Source organism: Drosophila santomea, chromosome 2L, assembly GCF_016746245.2.
Source record: "Drosophila santomea strain STO CAGO 1482 chromosome 2L, Prin_Dsan_1.1, whole genome shotgun sequence".
NCBI lineage: Eukaryota > Metazoa > Arthropoda > Insecta > Diptera > Drosophilidae > Drosophila > Drosophila santomea.
The window spans coordinates 18,132,226-18,158,557 of record NC_053016.2 but is presented as its reverse complement, the minus strand read 5'-3'; the positions used below and the strand labels follow the sequence as shown (position 1 = coordinate 18,158,557).

The window sequence follows — 26,332 nt, the reverse complement described above, 5'->3', positions numbered from 1 at the left end:
AACTTTAGTTGAAACCACTTTCTCTTGTTTACCCTATGCTTGAAAATTGTACATCATCAGAACCCAAGAGCCTTGCCTCCTGGGAAAGTTCGTATAAAGGGGTGAACACCTCAAAAGGATGTGCATTACTATTGTGTTCGGCAAAAACAAAGTTCACCTCTATTGATATATGCTAGTTTCTTGCTTCACCTTGGCAACGAAGAAGTTTGTTTGGACTTCACCAATTTTCTTGTCCAATGAGTAAAAGTTTTTCGGCACAGCAACATGTCCAAAGCCACCACAATTAAGGAGGCTCTGAAGCGCTGGGAGGAGCGGGAGCAGCAAAATTCCCTGACTGCCAAGGTTATTGATCTGCAATTCCAGTGGCCACCCATCGAAAAAATGGACAGCACATTGGGCACGCTGGTGCAGTGCGAGTGAGCTTAAAAGTTCTTAGTTCTTCGAGGATAAATACTTATTATTGTTTCCCCTTCAGGAGAATCAGTATGTCTACGAATATGATTGAAAAGATATTCGGCCTATCGGGCATGAAGTGCCTCAAGGTCTTATCTTTATCACGAAACTACATTAAGCAGATATCTGGACTGGTAAGAGAATGTAGAAACGTAGCATTGCTCCTTCTGGACTTCATTTGCTTCTTTTATGTAGGAGGCGGTGGCTGAAACCTTGGAAGAGCTGTGGCTCAGCTATAACCTAATCGAGAAAATTAAGGGCTTGACTGGTCTCAAGTGCCTAAAGGTGCTCTATATAAGCAACAATTTAATCAAGGACTGGTCGGAGTTCAATCGCCTGGCCGAGATCGAGTCCCTCGAAGACCTGGTGGTGGTGGGGAATCCCCTATCCGAGGGTTTAGACGAGCCCACTTGGAGGGCGGAGTGCATCAAGAGACTGCCCACAATCCGTAAACTGGACGGAGAACCAGTCGTGCTCAACGAGGAGCCTCAGCTCTAAGGCCAGCTCAGCTGATGGCCATCCGGTTTGTATGGACGTTGATGAGATTGGGTTTCCCATACGAAACTTCTGTGCTTACAAATAAATTAAGGATTATTAAAATATATACTGTTTCAGAAAACCGTTTTATATTCCGATTATAAAAGAAATACAAATGTGGTACCACAAAATACATATCATCAAGGTTTACACGAAATAGTTTATAGAACTTATATAGTTGGACGAGTAAGAACTGCGTCTTTAGGAGGATTCAAACTTCTGAAATCAAAAATTTAGAACGTAATGAATGAACGAGTAATGAACAATACTAATCGGATCTAACCTCTTGGGCGATTTTCAGCAGTCCCTCGTAGGTGTCTCGACCGGACTGATTGACCAAGTGGTGAAACACCTTGGAATCCGATTTTGTCAGCAGTTCGTAGGGCGATCCAAACTCCACAAGACTTCCAGCATCCATCACCATCACCTTGTCGGAATCAATGATTGTGTGCAATCGATGAGCAATCGTCAGAACAGTGCAATCCTTAAACTTGTTGCGAATAGTAGCTTGAATGAGGCCATCTGTGTGCGAATCCACATTGGCAGTAGCCTCGTCCATCACAAGAATGCGATTCTGGCGCAGAATGGCCCTGGCCAAGCAGACCAACTGGCGCTGACCCACACTGAAATTAGTTCCGCCCTCGCTGATTTTGCTGTCCAAGCCCTCAGGAAGACCCGTCACCAGATCCTTCAGTTTCACCTCCTCCAAGGAGCCCCACAGCTTTTCATTGCTGTACTCGTCGAAGGGGTCCAAGTTGTATCGCATGGTACCGGAGAACAGCACGGGTTCTTGGGGTATAATCGAGATCTGTCTGCGCAGATCGTGCAGACCCATCTGGCTTGTGTCCCTCTTGTCAATAAGCACGGATCCATCGGTGAAGGACAGTCGGAAGAGGGCGTTAATGAGCGAGGACTTACCCGCCCCAGTTCGGCCCACGATGCCCACTTTTTCCCTGGGTTGAATGACGAAGCTGAGTGACTTGAGTACGTTCTCCGCCTCCGCATCTGGTGTGTAGCGAAGACTAAGATCCTTAAAAACGACTTCTCCCTGTTCTGGCCATGTCTTGGGTGGCTTCTGGTCATCCGGTGCTTCCAATATCCCTTCCGGCTCAATGTTCTCGTACTCTACCACTCGCTCCACTGCTGTCATGGTGTTCTCCAGCTCGGCGGTTTGGCGTACTCCCCACTGAACCATGTCAATCAGTCCAAAGGCCTGTGGGGAACCAAAAGGGCTGGCAGGTGATGGTGAATACTTTTGTATGATGCTCACCTGTGTGATGACCAGACCGACATCAGCTCCGTTGCCCGGAGGAAAGACAAAGAAACTGAGCGTAATGATCGATATGTAAATCACGCATATGAAGTTCATATAATAACCGAAAGCCATCGAAGTACTTATGTACACGTAAAATGCAGAGCTGTGCGCATCCTGCGCATTGTCGAACTCCTTCTCCAGAACGCGCTGAGCTTCCAAGGCTCGGATGGTTGTTAAGCCGTTCAGCGAAGCAGCCAAATGCGAGTAAACTGGAGACCGATCTGTGGAATTACTAAACTAGTATCAATGTATTCAATGTATACAAAATTTGAATTCATACTTATAGCTTCTACTCGCTTCAAGTCCCTCGAGGTTTTCAGATATAAGTAGCGCATATGAAAGAACGTTACGGTCAGAATGAGAGTTGGAGCAAGCAGCAGAGGATTGGCATGGGCTATAACGATGATTATTCCAGCTAGCCAAAGCGCAATCTGCATCACATCCACCAATACCAAGGGAAGGGCTTCGTCCACTTGGCTCATGTCCTTGGTGAAGCGATTTAGAATGCTTCCTTGTTTATTCATCGAGAAGAAATGCATGGAAGCTCGAATAACTCTATTGAGTATGGTGTTGTGCAATCGGATAGACGCTCTTTTGGCGATATTAAATAATAGAAACGAATATGACAAGTTCAGGATAACGGACAATATTATGATGAGTGTGTATATGTATAAATCCATGTTTTTCGAGTCCATATCCTCCCTTTCGCCTTGGGCAACAGCAGAGCTCCCCTTCTTGACCCTAAAAAATAGGTTTGGTACTTTTGAAGAAAGTTAACGAAATTGACTCACCAGTAATTAAGAAAGCAGTCGCCTCCAGTGACAGCCACCTGGGCCAACACAGAGCAGGTCAGCATGACAAGAAATGCAACCAATCCACCTCCCGCCTGAAAATACTTCCTGTACAAAGCCAGTTTGATGCCACCTGATTCCTGGCGCTCCACATGCTCCTTTGCATCTTTCGTATCTTCGACGGTCTGCACAGGCTTTCCGTTGATGGTGGTGACTTCGGTTTTAGTGTTGGAGCAATCATCCGCGGACAATTGTTCCGTCTCCTCGTGGTAATCTTTCTTTGCTAGACTTCCCAGACTAGTGATAAGACCCGATTTGAGTAGCGACTCATAATCGCCCACAGCTTTGACCTGTCCATTGGCCAAGATCACAATCTGATCGACGTCCTGAAGGAACTGCTCCTGATGGGTAACCAGAACTACGGTGCTCCCCCGTAGATGACCCCGCACGCACTGCTCAAACAGATGACGGGCGACGCTGGCGTCTACTGCACTCAGTGGATCATCCAGAAGGTAAATAGACGCCTTCCGGTATACACTCCTCGCCAAACTGATCCTGGCTTTCTGCCCACCCGACAGGGAAGCACCGCGCTCTCCAACAATGGTATTATCCCTAGAGGGCAGCAGATCGAAGTCCCGCTCCAGAGCGCACTTCTTTACAACCTCAGCGTATCGTTGGCTATCCAAAGGTTGGCCAAATAGGATATTCTGGCGCACAGTGCCGGAGAAGAGCCACGACTCCTGGGAGGCGTACGACACCGAGCCATTTACTTTCAACTGGCCGGACTCTGCTTTCAGCTCGCCGAGAATGGTCTGGATGAGACTAGATTTTCCAGACCCAGTCAATCCGATTATGGCCACCACACTGCCGGGTTTAATCTGCAGGTTAATTCCGTTAAGCGTGTAGTCTGGGGATTTTGGATCCCATTTGGCCTTTAGGTCTCTAATGGAGATAGCTGATTCCAGAAGATCGGTTTCGCTATTATTGGGGGGTTGATCATATACCGTATCCTTGGGCGGACTTTCACTTTTGCCCGAATTATTCAGCTCTTCGGACAGCATAAACTCTTCCACGCGTTTGATAGAGGTCAGAATTTGGGCCGTCTGGGTGATGGCAGAAGGTACGTATATGCACATGGCGGCTAGTAGTACGTTGTAGTAGGCTGTGATCGTGAAGGCGATTTCCGGCGTGAAAACCCTTTCCAAGATGACGTAGCCAACCAGACTGAGGAAGATGGCCACCCGAGAGAGGACGATTCTGCAGGCGAAATCGAATCCCCGTATGTGCTGTCCTTGCCGAATAGTGTTCATCTCCTTTTCGCGGGCATGAGTCACCAACTGTTCAAACGGCTGCTCCCAGGCGTACACTTTCAGCACCTGAATAGCGGAGATTATTTCATTCACTATCCGAATCCGGTTGTCCGTCCGTTCAGCAGCCTTTAGTTGGATCGCAGAGGTCTTAGTACCCATATACATCTGTAGCGGCATGAAGAGCAGCATAAACAATACCCCAAACACTGCGGAGATTCCAATCTGCAGGGGCAACGAGATGTTATCTGTTTCTGAGGAACGGGGATATGCTTACCTCCTGATACATAAGGTATGTGATGATCAGAACCTGAAGTGGGCCCACCAATAGATAGTGAACGTTGTAGGGTGAACTGTCCAGGCGGGAGACGTCGTTGGAAATCAGGTTAACCACATGGCCGGATGTACTGTCGCCCAGTGAGCCCTTGGTCAGTCGCAGGGCCTTCCGGAAGATCAGGCTGCCCAGGGCCACCCGCACCTTAAAAGCTGTAAAAAACATCAGTACTCGTACATAGAATCAGTTTACACACATGGCAGACTCACACACATGTCGTATGGCGAACGCGGTTGGACTTAAAATGACCACGGTTAGGGCACCAATGACGATCAGAGCAACTGCATAATAAATGCCAGCACCGGCAGCTTCTGAGTCGCCCGAAAAGTACGAAATGAGCTTCCCCAAGAAGACCGGCTGCAAGATCCGCAGTCCCAGCTCCACCACAAAGATTGCCAGGCCACGGACTCCCAATTGCCAGCCAAAAACCCGCAGCAGGGCTCTGAGAAGTTTTGGGGCTCTCGCGTCATTTTCCAGTTCCCGGTCCCAAGCGGCACATAATTGGTTGCCAAGTGTATCTACAACGATTGCATTAGTTGTTAGTCACATATAACTACTTGTATGTTATGCTTCATTATTAGTTTCAAAATTGTATACTTCTTACCCGACTTATGCTCCTCCAAGGGTCTATAAAGGTCGTTTGAGTCCAATGTTTTTTTGTAGCCCTTTTGAAATATAGGTACGGTGTACCTGTTTTGTTGAATTGATGTTCAATTATTGTAAGTCAACAAATCACTGAGTCTTAAATATGACTTACCAATAGCATAATGTCGATAGAAAATTCGATCGCTCTTGGGGATTTTCCGGAAGTCCTTTTTCTACCGGAGCAAAAATAAAGTAAAAACTTCTTATCACGACGATTTAATAATTTTATATGAATAAATTAGAAGAGATAATACATAATACAATTCTTGATTCTGTTGAAGTTGGCTGATTATATTGTCCTCAAAGAAAAATGAAATATGCTGTAATTGAATAAACCAACAATTTGACTTTTACCCTTTTCATTCTGAGCAGAATTAACTTCCAAGCTTTTGCTCTTGCAGTATTCGGTCTGGTGTCCAAGCTCAAAGCATTTTCGGCATATAAAGGGCGGCGGAGAATTGTTAACTAAAAGATTTTCATCTCGGTTTTTGTTGATTAGGTCGACTTCGCCGTCGCTACGCCGTGTGAATGCTTTCCTTTCTAGAAAAGGAGATTCTTGAATTGCTGTATTCTCCTTTTGCGAATCTGAATTGAAAGCATATAGTTTCTCCATATTTGGTTCGTTATTGTATTTAAATTTTATATAAATTTCTTTTAAGACTTTTTAAATGATTTTATGCGCGATTTTGTGGCCATAGCACGTCTTTACCCGTCGAGTTCTGGGCAGATACGGAGCTTTGAATGGCGAATGTTACAAACCAAACAGCTGTTATATAATCTCAATTGAAGATAACCTCAGAACGCTGAAGTTATGTCTAGGATTTGTGATGGTAGTAAAAACGATGGAATAAACCAGTTAAAAAGTTGAATACGCCAAGATATGTGATTTGACTCATAAGCAATGCTAACATGGCTAGATTAGATTAAATTGCGTGATGTTGCTGTAAAGAATATATGTTTCTACCCAAAACATTACCACGGTGGAGTGATTTTTTGGGCACACAATCTGTTCACATGGAGTTGGCTATGGGCTATTTTGAACTTTTATTCAAAGCCAGAGACGGCGAGAGAGTGCCAGAGAGTGAGAGATGGCGATATTTTGTACGCACAATTGTTATCTACACATTTTATTCATAAACCGAAAAGCTCTCCACTTTAAGAGTGCGGAGCGAGCGCGATTTTCGGGGCCACCAAATTCTAATCAGCATACGCTTGTGCGTCTCTCTATCCGTCCGTATAAACTTTGAGATCTTTTAGAGCGTTGCCAACAATTGATGATCAGAGAGTCGACTTTAGTATTTCCTGTGTTGCGTAGTATTTACGCTTGTAAATTTTTGGTTTTAAATCATTTAATTTTATTTTTCAAACTTAGGTAAATGTGGCATTACATTCAGATCCAGATGCATGCAGATACATACATACATATGTATGTGGAATATCAGTTGGCGCGTTCTACCTGCGCACATATGGACATATGCATCACCTAAAGGGCGACGAACTTTTTAATCTTTTTTTTAAGTTTATTGTTTAAGACCGCCGAAACGTTTTATGCTTTTGTTTTTGGTTATTTCGCATTTATTTGTTCGGCGTCTCTTCCGCGTAATATAACGCGCATCTTATTTTTGTTGAAACATTTCGGGACGTGCGGTGTTTGCCTGGTTCATTAATTTCAGAATGTAGTCCCTGTAATTTAGCTTAGTGTACGTTGATGGATTTGTTAATATTTAACAGCGGAGTTGGCCAAGAACTGCGTCAAATGACAGTTTCTGAGTTCTAGCCACTGCAGTGTAACTGACCTATTGGCCAACTTTTGGGCCATCGGCTGTTAGCGCTCTGTTAACCGGGCTCCCAAGGCTTTCGGCCCACTGGCTGCCGCATTGCTGTTGCTGATTCCATTCGTGCTGTTGCTAACATGAAATGTTAAGTTCCCCGCCCACTCACTTTCGATTTCAGTCGCAGTTCGAAACTCAAAGCGTTCGCTGCTGTTGCGGTGAGATTTTCAAACGGCCACGGATATTAATAACGTGCTAGTCGGAATCGAATTAGACACAGCTTAGGCTCGTCTCAAGTTTAGGGAGCTTCGAAAATGTAATATGCCATATTAAATGGCACGTGCTCTCCAAATGAAACGCAAATACAAGTGTGCTTAGGTAGGACGTATGTATCGATGTATTCCCAGGATACTTTAGGCCCGCTATTAGCCAACTTGCTTGTAAATATTTATGTATATACGTATATTTACATGTTTTTATGCACACAGTACAGCCAACAACAGCTTTTTGGAGGCTGCGCGAATCGGCCATTTTTATTGGGTTTCCTTTTTTGGGCCCCAATTTCTCGGCAACATGTGTTCCCCCTTTGTGTGTATTTAATGTACCATTTTTCTAAAGGCTGTAGGCTTTAAAGTGAACGTAAGCACTAGGAGTGCAGAGCAGGTAGAAGAAGAGTGTCCGTCTATTGTAATGCCCGGAACGCTTGGCGTAAACATAAAGTAAGAGGTTTCCGCTTGGGCAGCGGACGCAGAACCGTAAAATGTGCTCTCAACAAACAAAACATACCAAACACACCGTGAAAAAGGGGAATAACAATTCGCGTACTCTTTGAAGTAAATAAACACGAAGTTAAATTAATTCATTTTAAATAAGCTAACAAACAGCATATCCTGTTCCTACTTATCGCGTTCTAAGTAAAAATATCTCTGTTAAGTTCTCTGTTAAGTGTCCATTAATTAACTTCCGAATGTTGAATATTAAATTGGCTTGTTGATAGAAGTAAACGTTAAACATTTTTGTTTTAAATACATTTGGGAAATGCCTGCAAAAAATTGCACGTCCGCCCCGTGTAGATTTCCCAATGTGTACGCAGAAAAACTACAGACTACTTAGGAGCGCGTCCCGTAAACGAAAAGCGCCCAACCACCCACTCACACTTACACTTACACCCACCAGCGCACTACTCATTCCCACCCACACACATGCGTAGAGCAGCAACAAAGTTGCGATAGAAAACAGATGCTTCAAATATGCAACAGCGTATAAATAACAGACTACGGCTAGCCAGATTGGCCGAGTGCGTTGCAGGTGTCTCTGTTAATAGCACTGACCTATAGTGTTAGCGTAGCAGAGGCTGTTAGGATGGCAGCGACGTCGACGGCAGAACTGATGCCAAGGGTAATTCAGTGTTGGGCGAGATTTCCATCAGTGGCCACGTCGTCGTCGGTTAACGGAAGTTTTCCCGAGCCATCCCACAAAAAAAAAAGTAAAATAAGCAAAGGAAAAAGACATCGTGTTGGTGTGAGAGTGCGCTGGTGTTGGTTGCCTCATAAAAGATTCAACAGCCTGCCGAGCCAACAAATAAATAAAAAAAAAACGTGTGTTAAACAAAAAAATTAAATAAATAATTATACATAAATGGCCTAGGAAGGGCAGCACAAGTTAGTTCAAAAAGTGTAAAGCAAAACAAGAGTATGGTGAGAGGCCAAAGCATCGATAAAAAAGAAAGCGGAGCAGCCTACAATTGAATAAAAACAATCAAATTTTGGATGAAACGAAAATTAACAACATAAAATTCGACAAGGGCAGTAAAAAAGAGACTCTTCGCGTCCCTTTCTCGCCCGCTTCTCCCACTTGGAGTAGTCCCCGAATGTAACGGTAATAAGCAAGCGTGTTTCGAGCAGCATCCTTGTGTGCGTGTGGAGTTCTACGGCTCCGTCTGTTCCTCTCTTCCGTCTCCCCTTGCAGGCTCCTCTTCCCCCTCATCACCCTCCCATGCCCCTGGCTAACTCATCTTTTTCGTTTGTTTTCTGCGAGACATTTATTTGCTCTTTAATGTTTCAGCAGGACCAGGCCTGTTTCGTTCCGGCATTCTTTCTGTCGTTCTCGTCCTCCGCTCGTTCCGTTCCCTCCATTCCAGTCTTCTCTGCGCCTCTTTCGCCCCCTCGCCTTCTCCCCGCGCTACGTCCTCTCGCTCTTTTCGGCTCTGGCATGCCGCAAAACAGTTAGTCCAATACTCGAGTCTCGGCGTCCGTGTGTCTGCGTGCCTGTGTTGGTGCTTGTATGTAGAGCGAAAGCAAAAAAAAAAAAATACAGGACAACTTCATATATCTGCAACTTCCAACTTGAAAATGTGTATAACTTTAAGCCCCGATCAGGGGCTGCTCAATTAATAATCTTTTAATCTAATATCATCAATTTAAAAAAATTTGTTTTTTATATTTATTAAAGAGCTAAGTAATATTTTTATAAACATTTTCCAACATACCTTCCTTAATAAAAATAACTAAAACTTAGCTAGATAAAAACTATATATAATATCAGTAAGTGCACCACTGCAATCTGATTAGAACAGCTTCGTGGCACTAAGCTATTTCGAGTTTTAACATTAATAAAATAATCAAAAAGACAACATTTCAAGGGTTCAACTTCAAAAGTTCAAATTAGGGTTGGCGCACTGTAATAAAATCGCCCACACAGATACGGAGTGTACATGTACATTCAACAATTTGCTGGCTCCCTTTGCCTGGTGATTTTATTTTTTCGTCCTTTACGCCCACCACTTGCCGTGATGCTGTGATGCTGAATTCTGGCAGGCTGGGAGCCAACGTCAACAAGTTGAAGTTGTTGCCGCTGCCCAGCTAGCCTCGTTAGTACGAGTGGCTGTGTGTGCGTGTGTGTGTGTGTGCGTGAGGGGCGCCCAGAAGTATGCCGCAGATAAGGATAAATCATAAGCTGGCCAGGCCTGCTAAGTTCATTTTGGTTTCGCAAAGTGACGAGAATCGATGCCAATGTCATTTGCTAATTGAAAAATTCCTTGGCTGGCGCAGCAACCCTTCCACACAATTAGCTATTTATCTGGGCCCGAGAGGAACGGATCTTAATTAAAATGAATGCACAATTAATTGTCAGACAACAGGCCCGAACTATAAACAAAGCCATGCCATGTGTGCGTACATTTATGTACGAGGCATATGTAAACAGAGTTTTGTAAGCAGCACAAACAGCAGAAATTCCAAGTCTTTGAAGTGAAATTTGATTAAGGTGTTTATACAATATATCGAAATACGAATTCAGCGCAGAGTAGGAAAGATAAATGGGGCCGAAAAATACTTATTTTACCCATCGATACCCATTCGACCGAAATGTCTGGATTTTGGCCTCGATTTTGTCCCCTGGCTGCCCAAAAATGAAGTATGTATGTAGGAGGAAGTTCAGCTTAAGAGGAATTAGAGGGATATAAATAAATAAAGAAATATGGGTTATGGTAAATTTACTTTTCCTTTTGTGGGGGTATTTCAGACATTTTTAAATTGCGCACAGGGCACTTTATCAAGCTGACCAACTCTTTCAAGATCCGTCGCCATATATCTACCTAGCTACATATCTGAAGCTGTCACATCATTAAAACTTTTAGCATCAGATGCCAAAGTGTAGATTACCCGAAGTGAAACTCAGAGTGGAGCACAATTTAACAAATCTTTGGGGTATTGCCTTTTTCCAGCTGCACTGGATTTTTGGCATCAGCTTTGGAACATCAATCTCTCCGATTTAGCTAGAAAGTGATTGGAAGCCAACATGTCGTATGGGCAATACCACAAAAAAGTTGAAACTCTTGGCGATGATGCCTAAGCTTTTGGCTCGTTCATTATAAGCTGTTTTCTGTTCTTTTTGTTGGCCTTTTTTTGGTTGCTCCTGCAGAACTTTCCCTCCGAATTTTTTCTTGTCCACTGAATGTGTGTGTGCGTGATGGGTGTGTGTGATATGTATGCATGTGACATGTCTGACGTCTCATTTTCTGCCGCATAAACCCGATGCTGGATTTTGACTTAATTTGGCATTAGGGCGTTTCAATGGAAACTCATTTGAAACTTTCTCTCGCAAATCTGTGCATAGGCTTCCTGTGCACCCATCAAAAAACCTTAATATTTATATGCGCATATTCGTAACAATGTGTGTATGTTTTTCTGCGCCTGACCGAGCACTGCCTCAATATTATTTTTTTCGGCCCGGTTCTGGATGAGAATACGGCAGATGTTTGCCCAGGCTGCGGAGGAATGTATATACAGATGTATATGAGGTATGTACTTGGCAGCACGCTGTTGTGTTGGCGGGATAAATAATACATATAACTCAGTGTAGTATATGGCTTGCGCGTATCGGCCAAACTCCGCTTCTCTTCGCAGGAACAATGGCGTTCGGAGTCCTAAATCATCGATATACTAGTACGTTATGTCGCGGTGCCATTTATCAAGTCTTTTTAAACCTTTGGGCCATATTAAGCATGCTAACCTCGCACATATCCCAGCTGACCGATTTTTGAACAATAAAACGGCATTGACATTTTGATCCGTATTTTACATACGCCATTGTCGTGCCTAATTGATGAGCTCGACGGATACCTTATGCCGAATATACTGGCCATAAATCATTAGCAAATCATAGCATATTCAATGCAAATTGCGGCAGGCTGTGAATCGCATGACCTCTATTGATCTTTCACTCCTCAGCTCCCCCCCACCAACCACTCGCTTACATGTAAAATTACGAAAAAAAATTAAAACTATGCTAAAATTAAGAGCAAATTGTGCAGTATTGAATTAGCCAGCCATTCTGTGGCTTGCGGTTTGGCCTTGCCAACCAACTGGCTGCCTCTTGTCTTTGGCCACTATTTTCCGTAATTCCATTTGCTCCGAGCAGGTTGGCAGACAAAATGCAATTAGCATTAACAAGGATGGCAGCTTCAGCTACGAAACCCTTCAAGCCAACCATTGCAGCCGGACAAAAAAGGCAAAAAACCGTTTGGGCCACAATTTAAGCAAACATCTAATCAAACAGAATGCTCAAACTAACACGACTTAAGTTTCACTTTAAAGTGCGCTCGATATTTGAACTACTCGGATGGGGAAATTCCAATTAAGCTAAACCAACATCACCATTTACATTTGATAAAGTCAAATACAAGCAGAATGAATCGAGACAAATTTAGACTATATAAAATAGCTTTGGCAGCACCCATTGGATAAAGTTATTGGCTTAAGTAACAGCGCAAGATTGATCACTTAGATTAGTGTAAGCAGGTGCGATTTAGTACATAATTTTTTTTGATTTACTTTGCTTTACAATTTACTTAAAGTTTCAGCTTAAATAGGTTCTCATTTTGTAGTTAAGTTTGTTGTAGTTAGTTTTGTTGGATTTATCTCATGTAAATAGTAAATACTTTTCAAAACAGGCATTGAAGATAATTAATTACCGAAATAAAGCCAAAGTTTTTGCTAACTTTTGAAAAGTGTAACAAGATTCGTGAAAACTAAATTTTAATAAATTGTTAAAGTTTGGCATAGCCTAATAAATATTTTCTCTCTCAGTTTAGTTAGGATATACGAAGGATAAAGCCTGGCCCCATTTGATGTTTCTCTGCTGAAATTAAAATAAACTATTCTGGCTTGACCCACTTTCAGCAGGTTTGTCCAAAGTCCAGCAGCTGAAGCCTCAGAAAGAGCGAGTAAGTCAACTGCCTGAACTTCGGCATTAAGGATTCACAAAGATGGGCAAAAGAATTCTCGCTGCCAAATAGCGAAAAGTTTCCTAAAGGTGTTTAACAGGTAGCAAGTTTTAGACAGCTAGGGAATGCAACTGTTGCACCAGGCGGGCCTGCGAAGTAATTGTCATGCACCTGCAAGTGCCTGCAGCATATGCATATTTTTATGTGCAACTGGCTCTCCAAGTGCCCCACAAATGTTGCTCATACGCCGCGTGGTACGGCCAGCAAGGCGGAGAGACAACAAACCACAAATTGACATAGCTGCGTTAAAATGCGTGTATGAGAGTGGGGAAACCAGTGATGCACTGAAAAACAATAAGGTTAAATTATAAAATTTAATGGAATGTGTTCTTCTAGTATAAAAGTAAAAATATCTAAATTAACTATCTGAAATGCTTTGAAAGCTAATTTGAAACAAAAAAAATAAAATTTTATAATATAAAAAAATAAGTTAAGCTACAGAACTAGAGGTAAAGATTTAAAAAGGTTTTATTATTGTATAATTTTCTTGCTACGGTTATTATTTCACCACATTTTCTGAGCCTGGATTTCAGTGGAAAAGCGAGAAAATTCGTATATATTTTACGCTTTTTGCATTGAACAATTTCGAATCAAAAAAAATTACAGTTTCGTGTGTGGCTGAGTGCGAAAAGTGTGGAGCAACATGACATTGACTAACGTGCAACGTGGCAGCAAAAACGGACACACACACACACACACACTTTTGCGCCCAAGCGGCAGACACATGCAGGCCAACAATTTGTGGCGGTGAAATTTAACACGAACAATTTAATTTCAATAAAAACGCACACAGCAACGCAACAGCAATAACAAAGCGAGTGCAAAGACAAAAGGATTGCTCATACGACACGTGTTCTATCTGATTGTGAGTGGGTGAGAGTGTGTGTGTGTGTGAGCTGTTCGTGTGGGGATGTGTTGGTGTGTGGGTGAGCAACGTGCATAAATGCAATTTAATTTAATTGCTCGATCTTTTCCACCTGGGGATTCTGATGTTGATTTGCCACTATGCGCTAATCTGTGGCACGTAATTCAGGATTAAAGTGTCAAATAAACTATTCCATTTCCCTCCACTTTTGTTAGTCTAACACATTTTTTCCCATCAATGCAATTGACTGAAAAAAGTGGGACGATGAGGGGCGTGGCACCAAGCGGGCGGGGTATTCCTTTGGTGGAAACGCGTGCTGCAAGGTTACGGCTGCATCTGTTAGTGTGTGTGTGTGTGTGGTGTATATGTGTTGTGTGTGTGTGTGTGTTTGCCTTTTGTGCACGTGTCTGCGTGTGAGCTTGTGCTTATGTGAGTGCTATGCATACGGCTGAGTTGCTTAAATGTCAGTTTATATCTCAAGGATAAGCTGTTTCGCCCCATGGCTCGGTTTGTTGGGTAACTGATGCCGACTTCTCCTGTGCCTCCCTTTCCTCTTCCCTCCCCTCACATTTTTGCCTGCAACAAGACGCAGCTCACATAAACATAAATAAAACCATACATACTTATAAGCAAACATGGCCCACAGATACAACTGCATGCTGCTTAGTTAAGCTTAGGTCGTGCTCACAATCGTTATCCTTACGCCAAGCATTCGTTTTTTTGAAGCTCATGGGGTGTTGGCCTTAATAAATGCCACTTTCAGCTAGCAGCAAGTGCGAGGCTAAATCGAAATGCTAAAATTGGATTCCCAACTTAGGGTGAGTGGCCAAGTTTCGCCTATACTTGGATCGATATGAGATTTCTACATCGATTGTCTCGACTTCTATCCGTCAAACATTGGTAGCTCAAAACCGCAGAAAGAAATGTATTGAAAACTATCTGGTTTTCTTTTGATACTACATAAATAAAATAAAAACAAGAGAGAACGCTGTAGTCGAGTTTCTCGACTATCTGATACCCGTTACTCAGCGGGGTGCTACCGCACCAAAAACTGTCAGTGTGGAAATTTCTCCTTTGCACTTCCACTAGCTGAGTAACGGGTATCAGATAGTCTGGGAACTCGACTATAGCGTACTCTCTTGTTTTTTATCAATTTCTATGCGGGGTGCGGGGTGCTGGGTGCGTGGTTGCTGGGTCCGGGGTCCGTGGTGCGGGGTGCGGGGTCCGGGGTCCGGTGTGCGGGGCACGGGGTCCGGGGTGCGGGGTACGGGGTGCGGGGTCCGGGGATGGGGTCCGGGGTGCGGGGTCAGGGGTGCGGGGTCCGGTCCGGGGTGCGGGGTCCGGTCCGTGGTGCGGGGTGCGGGGTCCGGTCCGGGGTGCGGGGTGCGGGGTCCGGTCCGTGGTGCGGGGTGCGGGGTCCGGGGTCCGGGGTGCGGGGTCCGGGGTCCGGGGTGCGGGGTGCGGGGTCCGGGGTGCGGGGTGTAATGAAGTACATGTAACAAAAATTTAACCAAAACAAGTTGGGTGGTCCGTGGTGCGGGGTCCGGGGTGCGGGGTCCGAGGTGCGGGGTCCGGGGTGCGGGGTCCGTGGTCCGGGGTGCTGGATGCGGGGTGCAGGGTGCAGGGTGCGTGGTGCTGGGTGCTGGGTGCGGAGTTCATATGATTAAATACATCTCAACTATCTAGCTTTTGTAGTTCCTGAGATCTCGACGTTCATACGGACAGACAGACGGACAGACGGACGGACTGACGGACGAACAGACGGACGGACAGACGGACATGGCCAGATCGACTCGGCTATTGATCCTGATCAAGAATATATATACTTTATATGGTCGGAAACGCTTCCTTCTGCCTGTTACATACTTTTCAACGAATCTAGTATACCCTTTTACTCTACGAGTAACGGGTATAATTAATGGATATAGGGTAAAAAAAAATGAAATTTAATTTTCCATAAATGTGAATAGTTGCAATAGCTGGATTTAAAGTCTTCTTGATACAACTTTTTGGTCTTCAGTATCAACAACCTGTTTATACGGACGGACAAACGGACAGACGAGCGGACATGTTTTCAACGCTTTCTAGTCTACGAGTAACGGGTATAAAAATAAATGGTGGTATCTAAAGTGAATGACATTATTTACAGGTTGAAAAGTGAACATTTCTTTGTCATAGAAATAAATAAATAATATATATTCTAATGACATTTGATTGCCTTTCAGCAGAGCTATGAATGAATCAGAAATAGCACTTTGGACGAGCAGATTTCTGCCAATGGAAGTTGATATTGGTCATTTTATTTTTACCTGTTCGTAACCTGTCATCTTACTTAAGTAGCACTTCATAATTGCCAATGCAATTTATTCCATCCGTGGGTAATTTCATGGAATTTTCTTAATTACTGCTTGTTTTTGATGGCCTCACAATTATTTGCAGCGTGCTGAATCAGGGCGAAAAAAAATGTTGTTTACTCTCTGGAATTACTGAGTATTTTTGTGCACTGCCACTGCCAGCAGGATATCGGTGGCTGTGGCTGTAGCTGTGGGGGAAGTCACAGGGTTTCATTAGCCATCATCCATCCATCCATTCAACCATTTGCCCATTTATCCCGGCCGGGGTCGTAATGAGCATCCGTTAGCAGGAAGACGAGATAAACTTGTTGCAGCGATAAAAAGCTATAAATTTCGCCAGCTTCGCGGTGAGTGTGTGTGTGTGTGCTAGCGTTCTAATAAATAGCTTAGCGGATGAAAAGCACCCGAACACCCACACACAACCACACAGCACCGCCTGTCCCCCCTTTCCAAGGACCGCTAAATGCCAGCAATTAAATAGTACTAAAAATGCGTGAGAAAGTTTCCATGGCAGATGTTGCCAGCGCCTAATTCTTCTGTTTTCCGTTCGCGGGGCCAAGTCGAAAATGTTGCTTCATAGCCGGGACCATTAAATTTACAAGTGTTTGGGCATTGCCCGCAAGTAAAACATGGGAAAATGCCTTGCCAGAAAAAAAAACCCAGCAGCAACTGAGAGTGGTAAAAACTTTTCTGGGACACAGGGTGGGAAAAGGGGAAACTTTCAGTGGACTCCACTTGAAGTACGGGCCAAGGTCCGACCAGTCCGGCCACAACAACCAATCCTGGCCAGGCCAATTGTGTAATGCATATTTGATTTGTATTTACGCTCTTTGCGTTCGCAAATCGATTGTCATTTGAGTGCTGCCCCACCGCTTTCCCCCGTTTCCCCTGTTTCCCCCTCTCTTGCTGCTTTCTGTTTGGCTTGGGAGCGTGAACAAATGTGGCGCCATTACCAACACCAACGGCACAATAACAGCCAAAGCAGCGCCAGCAACAAGGGCCAATTTTAAAACAACAATATAAATACTGCAGTGCAACTTTTTCCCCGAGCCGAAAGTATCTTGCCCTCGTAGAGTCAATAAAAATGATTGCCCCATATTTCAGGGCTTATAGAAAATGATACGGTTAGCCAGAATGCTGTGAGCATGGGACTGGGATTATTTTAGACTTCAAGAGATATTTACAGCTCATTTACAGAGCAAAGGATTAGGAGGCACATGGGCTTTTGTAGTCCTAGAAATTTGTTTTACTTTGTTGGTATTAATTTCGGTTAGAAATTTTCTAATCGGAATATAGAAAGATAGGAAGATAGAAAGATAGGAAGATATAATTGTCAATTAATTTAATGTTTTTGTCCAATATTTGTAGTTTAATCAAGCAAGAAATGTGTAGAACGGAAAAGTACAGTCTAATATCAAAGTGGATGCTATGTTTGTTACAAGTTCGAGTTAAAATACGCAATAAGTTATATCCTTTAAAAACGCACTGTATAATCAATGGACCTAAACGAATTGTAAGGGCATTCACAATCAAAGGTACTCATGACTTTCAGTGGAAATTAATGGAAAGCGAGTTCCATTACCTTCCGTTTTCCCTCCGACGACCTTTCTGTTTCAACGGACAAGGACAGCTAGCTTCCAATTATGTGGGCTTCCATGCGTATACGCAATATTTGACCATTTCCCTTTAATATGGTTGTGTTCGCTGCGTACATCTTGTACGACAGCGGGTAAATTAAACAGAAAAATTTCCCGGAAAAGAAGGAGGTATATATTTAATTGCTTTCGCCCCGTTCGCTGTTGTTGGCTAGACAATGGAATTTGCTGGGGACTCCGGAGCCGTGGGCCATTCATAAAAATGCCAAACGCACAATGCCGCAACCAATCGAACTGAAACCGGACGGAGTCGAGCAAAGCGGAACGGAACACAAAGGAAATGCGGTCGAAGGAGCGGAGGACGGGTTTGCAAGCAAACACCGAATGAAAACAGCCAGCGACGTGTAAATATTTAGTTCAGTTCGAATCGTGTGTTTATATCAACCCCGACGTCGAAAAACAAGAATCTCCATTTGATAGTTTGATTTGTGTGATATCGACGGCTGAACCAGGCCGAATCACAGGCCAGTCGATCTGGCTGATGTATTTTGAAAGCTCTATAAATACGAGCGGTGCGACCTGTCTTCGACAAATAAACAAGACGCAACGCATTCCACTGCCAGAATTCCCTGATGGCAGAACCATTACTCATACGCCACGTGAGCCTCTGGAGTTGGGGCCAGGGTTCAAGGTCAGGTCAGAAAACCCGAGATCCCTCCAGCAGTTTGGGAATAGGTGAACTTGAGCTGATGCAGCACATCAGCAGCAGATGAGAAAGGAGAAAGAGGGTGGAGCAGAGGAGGCCGTGTCCACAGTTGTCAGAGTTTCCTTGCAGCAGCAACCACGGCCAGGGTGTCGCAAAGGCATACATACGATTCTGTGTGTCATAAAAGTGTCAGCCTGCATTTCTGCATTTCAGGCTCTCCACAAAAGGCAATGCTACACCATGGGATCTGGCACGAAATAATTGCAGGGCATCCATCCAATTATTCATTTTTCTGCATGTAAATTACTTCATTTGGTGGTGGGAAATCGACTGAAAGACATCTGAGCTGGTTAAGGGCTTTAGCATAGGTGTGCATATTTTAACAGCCTCAAAATACGGAAAAGGTATAAATTCATTAGGGCACCAACTTACAGAAATTTAATAGTAATGCTCAAGTCTTTCAAGTGAATATGGTTTTGCTAAAGTTAAGTAAATAAGTGTTTTACAAATAAGAAATGTTTTGAATATATGTTTCACTATTTTACATATATGAAAAGATTTTATTAGTGCATTGGATACATTGCGCTCCTTATCACTGTAAAATTTCACAACTGAACTGCTTTAACTTAAAATATCTCTATGCTATTTCTAGAAAGTTCAAGATTCCTTGGACCTTTATCGCCCATGGTACTCTCGCTTTTCACAGGCGTTCTGATGTTCAGATGTTCTGAATTTCAGCTGTTGCCATTGCCAGGGCCGTGGACATGCACGTGGACATAGACATGGACATGGACATGGATGTGGATGTTGATGTGCCTGCGAATATACACGTTGGCTGTGGATGCTGATGCTGGACCCACGGACCTGGCGACAGACAGACATTTCTTCACAGACAGTTTTCACTAATTATCTGACACAGTGATGGCTGCTGGGCCACGGCAGTTGCACTTGATGGACGGTGCGGCGGCAGGGAGGTCCTTTTTGCTGCAGCTCGTTGCGGCCAAGGACTCATTTGAATGTGTGTTGTTCTGGTCCTCGCACTCACACGAACACACCAACTTTACGTACACATCTCAGAACTCTAATTTCAAAGGTCGTGCCAGTGCCAGCGAAATGTGAGATGGTGTGCGAAAGGACGCCTGCTGTGTTCAGCTTTATTTTCGTGTCTTTTTTCCGTTTTAGCTTGTCCGACGTCTCTCGTTTCGGTGTCATGTGTTTTAAGCCATGTGCATGTTTTATTTGCCGAACAGCTTTTCCTCGTTTTGTTATGTTTGGGCTGCATCGGTTGGCGAACCGAAAAAATGTGCGAAGGACACCAGCGAAGAGGGGCGTCAATAATTGAACGCCCCCGGCCGAGAGTTTGGGGTATCAGCAGCAGTATCCAGTATCCAGTATCCAGTTGCCACTTGCCAGTATCGCGTATACACCACTGGGCAGCTGAAAGTTGATTAAATTTAAGTATTCGAGTTTTGGCCGGTCTACTCCTCCGTCCGGCTGCAACTCCGTCCATTTGCATTTGCTATTCCGTTCTTGATTTGGACCCGGGTAATTTTGCTGCAAAATTATTAACAATTACATATTTATGCGCCAGCTGGTGGGCGTGGAACTTGCGCCATCCGTGTGCTGGGTGTTGCCCAACGTCAAATAACCGAAATGCTCTTGATTATCACGTATACGCCATGGACGCGTGCGAATGTGGATTTTTATTTGTAATTTTGCTTGTTCATACATTTTGCAGATAAGCAGAGAGTGAATTACCTTATAATTTCAAAGAAAACCATTAATTAAGTAATTATAGTTTTTTCTGTTTTTATTTTATTTTTACATTTAAAGTTGTCTATCTAAGTATGTATATAGAATATATATAGTTTTCAATGGGCTAAAAAATAATATTCTTTCTGAAAGCTATACACAAATATTAACATAAATCTATTACTTATTGGATTCTAGTTTAAGACAGAAACTAAAAACTAACACATAAGCTCCTTGCGTAGTTAGTTTGAAACTAAATAACACTAAATTATGATTAGTTTTCACAATTTCCCAGCACTAACTTTTCGAGTGCCGTTTTAAAATAAACCCGTTCAACGCAAACTCAAAACACTCGAAACCCGGCAATGTGTGTCGCCAATTACGCATTTGTTAGCTTGTCATTGACACCAAACTCGGCAGCCCTGAAAGTTTGCCAGCCGGGCTAACCAGCTGGCACGGGCTACCGAATGCAATCACATAAATCTAATGGAAAAAACTGTCAACTACTTGGCTAAAAAGTTCAGATGACCCATTATAAACACACACCCGCAGGGAGATCATCAGTGGCAAACATTCCTTGAATACGCAAGCAACAAGCAGGACTCGTTAACAGCGGTGCCAACAGCTAATGCTAAAAGTTGGCCAACAGAAGTGGCGGCTGCGCAGAGAGACGGCGGAGAAAGGACTCTCTCTTCTGGGCCCTTTGCCTCTGCTTCTGCACAACTGTTGAATTTTCCGCTGCCGCGGCCAGCAGCAGATGTTGCCGCTGTTAACTGTTATTTACTTTTGCGGCAGTGGCAGTGTCAGTGGCAGTGGCAGCAACAGTTATAATTTTTGCCTGGCTTCGTTTTATGTCCTCGGATGATTTATTTTCGTACCGCCTGAGACGAAGGAGGCAGCCCCGTAGTATCGTAGTACCGCACCAATGGCCCTGGCCATAAGGCATGTGGTCTTTGTTTGGATTTATGCGTGTGTGTTTGCGATGCCGCCCCTTTTCCACAGCCCACGCATACTTGCCTCTCTTTTCCAGGCACGCAGTGCCTCTCTTTCATTTGCCTAGATTGTTTGCACGCCTGGCTGGTTGGATATTGTGTTTTGGGCCAGAGATAAGACGCTTAGGCTGTGCACTCACAAAAATTGTTATTGTTGTCGTTCTTACTTTGAGGATTGGATTCGTTGGAATTGTTTGGTGGTCAGTGAATGGCTTTAAGCCAATTTTCAGGCAAATCCCAATGGGATAAAGGTGAATGCCTGTGTGACTTGCTGAACTTCTCACTGGCTAGTTGAGGTAATTCGATTTCTGTTCTTGTTTGCATCACAGGTTATTATACAATTTTCGTTGAGGTCTCATGTTAACTTTTGTTCGGCTTTCCGACTGTTTGTGTTGTGTATAAAATTATGGGGAAAATTCAAAGCAAAAACAAGTAAAGAAGGCACTCTTTATCAAATTAAAATAAGCAAGTTTCATGTCTATAACAGTGAAGAGTGCAGAGAAGAGCGATTTATGACAAAGATTCATAGATTTCTATGAATATTATCATTTTATATTGAGCATTCTTTCAGTGTGCAAGTGTGTGCGTCTGGGCCAAGTATTTGATCCTGCTAACTGAAATTTACCAGACCATATCGTTTAATTGCGATTGCCTCACGTTTTCCAAAGTCGCGACACGCTAGTGTTCAGAATCCCTGGGCTGCTCCGCCCTTTGCATGTTGTGTACGAGCTTTGTTGGGCATTATTTTCTTCTACTTTGCATTTAATCATTTTTTAGATGATGGCGCTGCTGCTGCTGATGGCGCCCATTGTGGCGACCCTTTTGTGTGCCATTTGCATCACAGCTGGCGTCGACATTTACGAGCATGCGACTGAGATTGCAATAGCGACTGTGCACTGCGGAAATGAAAACAATATCCATTTCCATTGTAGGTCTTTATTCGGTGTGTATGCATACATATACATTCAGAATGAAGGGCCGCAAAAAGCGCATTGGAGGCCACAAGGGACTCCTCTCGCTGCCATTTTCCCACGGGCCTACGGCCATAGCCCCCATATGTATATACATATAGACCGACATTTCGCCCGGCGACTGGGAGCCAGGCTTTAGCAGCAACTCGCACTCCCACTTACCTGTCACAGCTCGATGCTCTCAATTCACTTGTCCCTACTCAGTGATGTCCACCTGGCTTTGTTTTTCCCCTACAGCGGATATTACAGTGGAGAGATGGGGCGTGAAGCTCACGGAATACGTGGAATATACTTCCATTGCATTTGTACAATAACGCGAAACAACAAAACCATTTAAAATGAATAAAGCGTTTGAATTTACCGAAATTTACCACTATAAAACTACAACTATATACCCTTTTCTATGTATTTTCTTATCATATTGCCTAATTTAAATGTGATACTTTTGCAACCTGGCCATAAGCAGGCCAATAAATGTAGGTCATCACTGACCACTCGACATTGAGTGCCACTAGAGCGCCACGAATGCCTTTCCTTTCGTGTGTGGGGTCCTTTTCGCATGAGTGGCTGTGTATGTGGGGGAGGAGGTGCGTGCAACAAGTTGAAATCTGCTACACTCATGCATAATGGAGGCAGTCGCGAATCCGAGCCAGAAAAGTGAGCAAAACTATTGGCAAGCTGTCCTTCCTGGCTCGGTGGTGCTCCATCCCGCGCCACAAGTTACTGCTACATCTTTTGTGAGTCCTTGAATGTGATGATGAAGGGGGGAGGGTTATGCGAAGGATATTGGGCGATGATTGTCTATTGAATCGAGTGGGAGAGTCGCCCTAATGTTCGGTTGCTCTTGTTGTTGCAGGTGCTGCCGTCGCCTTTAAGCGCCACTTGATGCCACCGTGACACACAAAAGAGAAAGAATTGAAAAGGCAATTGACGAGAAGATAAACGAGAACGAGGTAACCAGGAGGCGGCGGCGATGACACTGACGCATCCAAAGACGTCGCCACCCAGATGACGGGCAGGCACCAGAAGGAGGAGCCGAAGACTCGGGAGCAGAAGCACCAGCATAGCCCCGACGACAAAACAAACCGATCAACGTGTCAACGCGTCGAGTAGAATGCAAATAGGCGCTAACACCAGCAGCCAAAGCAGCAACAACCGCCTCCAACCACCAGAGCCTGAGCCCGAGCCTGAGCCGCCCATTGAGCCACCCACCATCCAACTAGGCCAACATGGCGGATGCGGACGATAGCAAGAGTGGCACTGGCAGCGGGGGCAGTGGCAGTGGTAGTGGCAGTGGCAGTGGTCGTGGGAGTGGCGCTGAGTCCCTGCAGCTGCTAACTAAACTGGACAAGGCCGTCTCCACCAACGATGTTCTGCTCGATCTCCAACGGGCGCTCACCTACGAGGCTGTCTTCAGCACTCTGGTGGAGCACAAAATGCAGGCCCTTAAGCGGGACTACGAGGAGCACAAGAAGGCGAAGCGGCGCAAGCGAAAGTCCATCGGTCGCATTTTTCTGCCCAGGAAACTGTTCGGCAGCGGAAGTCGCCGTTCCAGCAGGGAGGACACCCCGCCACCGGAGGACCACCAGGACCAGCCTTCACCACCAGCTACTAGTAGCGGGAAGACCAAGGCCCTAACAAAAGGCAAGACCCGGACGGATGACATTGAGGAGGCCTCCGGCTCAGTGGCCAGCTTACAGCGATCTCATCCGAAGCGCCCGGAGAACTTGGAGGACAGCCTGGCCAGCACGCTGAGCAACTCCTCGGGAGCCCAGCGGCAGCACAAGCACAGCCACAGCTTACTTGTTCGAGCTCAAACGCACACGCCTGCACACCAGATGGACATGGATGCGGACCGGAGATCCAATAGCTCGGAGGGGGAGCTCAGATTGAAGGCCCAGCTCCCAGGCAAACATTCCACAACGATCAACGGCGAGTCGGAACTGCCCCCGATCTCCGGACACGACAATACCTCGACGACTGCCACAGCAACTGCCACAGTGACCGCCACGCCCCACGGAGGAGTCCTCCACAGCTCCACGCTGGCGGACGACAGCCTGACCGCCTCGCTCCGCGGCAGCCTTGAAAGCCTCTCCTACAGTAGCTCCCGCTGCACCGTCAGCTTTGGTGGAGCGGAGGTGATTACCGCGAGCGGTGGGGAGGCGGAGTCGAGAGAGCGGGCGCGACTGGCCAAAAGGCTGAGGATCCTGGAGGCCAAGTCCATCAGCGCCCAGTGCAGCCCCATCTTCCCCAGGCACGTGGTTCGCTCGTTTCCGCTGCAGTCGCCCCAACAAGCGGTAAGTATAGCACAGCTCTACGGGTATTTGAATGACTAAGTTCAATAGATTGAAAGATTCACCAATGTCTCTGCATTTCTCAGTTAATAAAATATACCGTCTAACTTAAGATCTTCCTTGAAAGAATGATCATCCTATGTTAAACAATCAACCTTTTTGGTTTTGCGTTTCCCAGCGACTGCACATCAATGTTCCCTCCAGTTTGGCCAGGCCGCAGCCGCAGCCGCAGTTGCAGTTGCAGCAGCATCTACATCAGCATCAGCACCAGCAGTTGCAACCTCACGTGGCCTTGGAGATTGAGACGCTACCCGCTCCACTTCCCCAGCGGAGGCGTCTGTTGCCCAAGCAGATATCCTGCACTGAAAGCGGAGCAGCAGGGGATTTCAACGTGGTAGGTGCAGAGGCCTACACCAGGTACTTCTCCCGCCAGAACACGTCGGAGGACAGCGCCAATGTGACGGTGAGCACCGTGTTGGCGCAAAGCGACTCACAGTCGCTGCACGCCACGCCCAGCTATGCAAATACGCCCCCGGCAATGGGCAGCGCGAGTCAGGAGCGCCGCAAGTCCCGCAGCACTGGACTGCTGGCTGTGCGACCGCCGTATGGCGTGGATCCCAGTGCCGTGGTGATTCCCATGGAGGACGGGAGCGTGGAGCGAGTCAGGACGAGGGCTCTGGTGCCCGAAAAACTACACCGGATGACCTCAACGTCGACCGGCTCCAGTGTGGCCGCCACCGGCTGCTGCAGCGCCACAAAGCCGAAGGAGAGGCCGAGCGAAGCCTTCAGGCCCTCCGCGATGCCCTCCTCCGCAGCAATGACAACGGCCCAGAGCACGGGCAGCGACGACGAGTACCGCCGGCGGAAACGGAAGTACAGTAAGTGACAGCGAGCTGCAGTGAAAGAAGCCTCAATCATTCATACCTCCCTCCATGCCCTTCTCCCCCAGAGCGCCATCATCGCTGCTCGGATCCCGCACTGGTCTATCCCACGCCCAGCGGTCTCCAGCACTATGTGCACGTGCTCGCCATCAATCCGGACACGCAGCAGCCCATGTAAGTCACGGAAAAGGAAGGGAAAAGTCGGTAGATTGCGAAGGATTCGGATTCATGTTTCGAATAACTTGCCTATACAAAATTATTTTCAAGGGGTTAGCTAGGAAAAATGTGCATTAATAAAGCTACTTGTTAAGCCGACTAAGGCAATCATTTATAATAAATAATTGGTCAAAATGTTAGAAGCATCTTTTAAAACAACAACTAACTGAAGTACTAAAAGACAGAAAGCGATGTGGATGTTTCGTGTGCTTTTAGTTATTTAAAAGAACAATTTCCGTGATTTTGCAGCTTTTATATACGTTAATAGTAGAGTACCCTTTTACTATAGATTTTTTGAAAGGTATCTAACAAGTAAAAGGAAGCATTTCCGACCATATATAGTATATATTTTGTCAGAATCATTAGTCGAATCGATCTGGCAATGTCCGTCTGTCCGTCCGTATGAACGCCGAGACCTCAGGAACTATAAAAGCTAGAAAGTTGAGATTGGAAATGCAGATTCCAGGAACATGACGCAGCGCAAGTTTGTTTATTAACATTGCCGCGCCCATTCTAACGCCCACAAACCGCCCAAAAAAAATTATTTTTATTTGTCTTATTGTTTTCTCCAGTGCCTGAAAAATGGTTAAATTTCTCGTTCGCAATTCCACTAGCTGAGTAACGGGTATTGACAGTCGGGAAACTCGACTATAACGTGCTTTTTATACCCGTTACTCGTAGAGTAAAAGGGTATACTAGATTCGTTGAAAAGTATGTAACAGGCAGAAGGAAGCGTTTCCGACCATATAAAGTATATATATTCTTGA

At 45.1% G+C, this 26,332-nt stretch overlaps 3 protein-coding genes across 4 annotated transcripts in view; 2 read left to right on the top strand and 1 right to left on the bottom strand.

The window, feature by feature from the left end:
• The first annotated feature begins 70 nt into the window (after positions 1-70).
• LOC120445523 (dynein axonemal light chain 1) lies at positions 71-953 on the top strand. The gene is made up of 3 exons (XM_039625987.2): positions 71-416; positions 476-587; positions 649-953. Exons 1-3 carry the CDS (start codon positions 265-267, stop codon positions 949-951), a joined length of 567 nt encoding a protein of 188 aa, XP_039481921.1. The 5' UTR covers positions 71-264; the 3' UTR covers positions 952-953.
• A 140-nt stretch (positions 954-1,093) lies between these two features.
• On the bottom strand, positions 1,094-6,117 carry LOC120445506 (probable multidrug resistance-associated protein lethal(2)03659). The gene is made up of 10 exons (XM_039625963.2): positions 5,737-6,117; positions 5,495-5,555; positions 5,342-5,427; positions 4,947-5,255; positions 4,681-4,889; positions 3,097-4,628; positions 2,586-3,046; positions 2,261-2,526; positions 1,274-2,203; positions 1,094-1,209 (listed from the first exon to the last, which is right to left on the bottom strand). Exons 1-10 carry the CDS (start codon positions 5,993-5,995, stop codon positions 1,192-1,194), a joined length of 4,131 nt encoding a protein of 1,376 aa, XP_039481897.1. The 5' UTR covers positions 5,996-6,117; the 3' UTR covers positions 1,094-1,191.
• Positions 6,118-7,364: 1,247 nt separating this feature from the next.
• LOC120447888 overlaps positions 7,365-26,332 on the top strand; it is a 73,749-nt gene continuing 54,781 nt past the window's right edge. Inside the window, exons 1-4 of one of the 2 annotated variants that reach the window (XM_039629519.2) lie at positions 7,365-7,532; positions 23,031-24,471; positions 24,647-25,346; positions 25,418-25,523. In XM_039629519.2, coding sequence (XP_039485453.1) covers positions 23,404-24,471; positions 24,647-25,346; positions 25,418-25,523 — 1,874 coding nt within the window. In that variant the 5' untranslated portion in view covers positions 7,365-7,532; positions 23,031-23,403. Of the gene's footprint in view, positions 7,533-8,573; positions 9,033-23,030; positions 24,472-24,646; positions 25,347-25,417; positions 25,524-26,332 lie in introns of those variants that run through there. The other variant, XM_039629507.2, reaches the window with a different exon arrangement.

Bases quoted from the DNA above. Each gene is read 5' to 3' on its own strand.
- LOC120445523 (XM_039625987.2), top strand. From the start codon at position 265: ATGTCCAAAGCCACCACAATTAAGGAGGCTCTGAAGCGCTGGGAGGAG. The intron at 417-475 runs GTGAGCTTAAAA...TTTCCCCTTCAG, and splicing joins GGCACGCTGGTGCAGTGCGA to GAGAATCAGTATGTCTACGA. The intron at 588-648 runs GTAAGAGAATGT...TCTTTTATGTAG, and splicing joins TTAAGCAGATATCTGGACTG to GAGGCGGTGGCTGAAACCTT.
- LOC120445506 (XM_039625963.2), bottom strand. From the start codon at position 5,995: ATGGAGAAACTATATGCTTTCAATTCAGATTCGCAAAAGGAGAATACA. The intron at 5,428-5,494 runs GTAAGTCATATT...TCAACAAAACAG, and splicing joins CTATCGACATTATGCTATTG to GTACACCGTACCTATATTTC. The intron at 4,629-4,680 runs GTAAGCATATCC...TTGCCCCTGCAG, and splicing joins CATACCTTATGTATCAGGAG to ATTGGAATCTCCGCAGTGTT.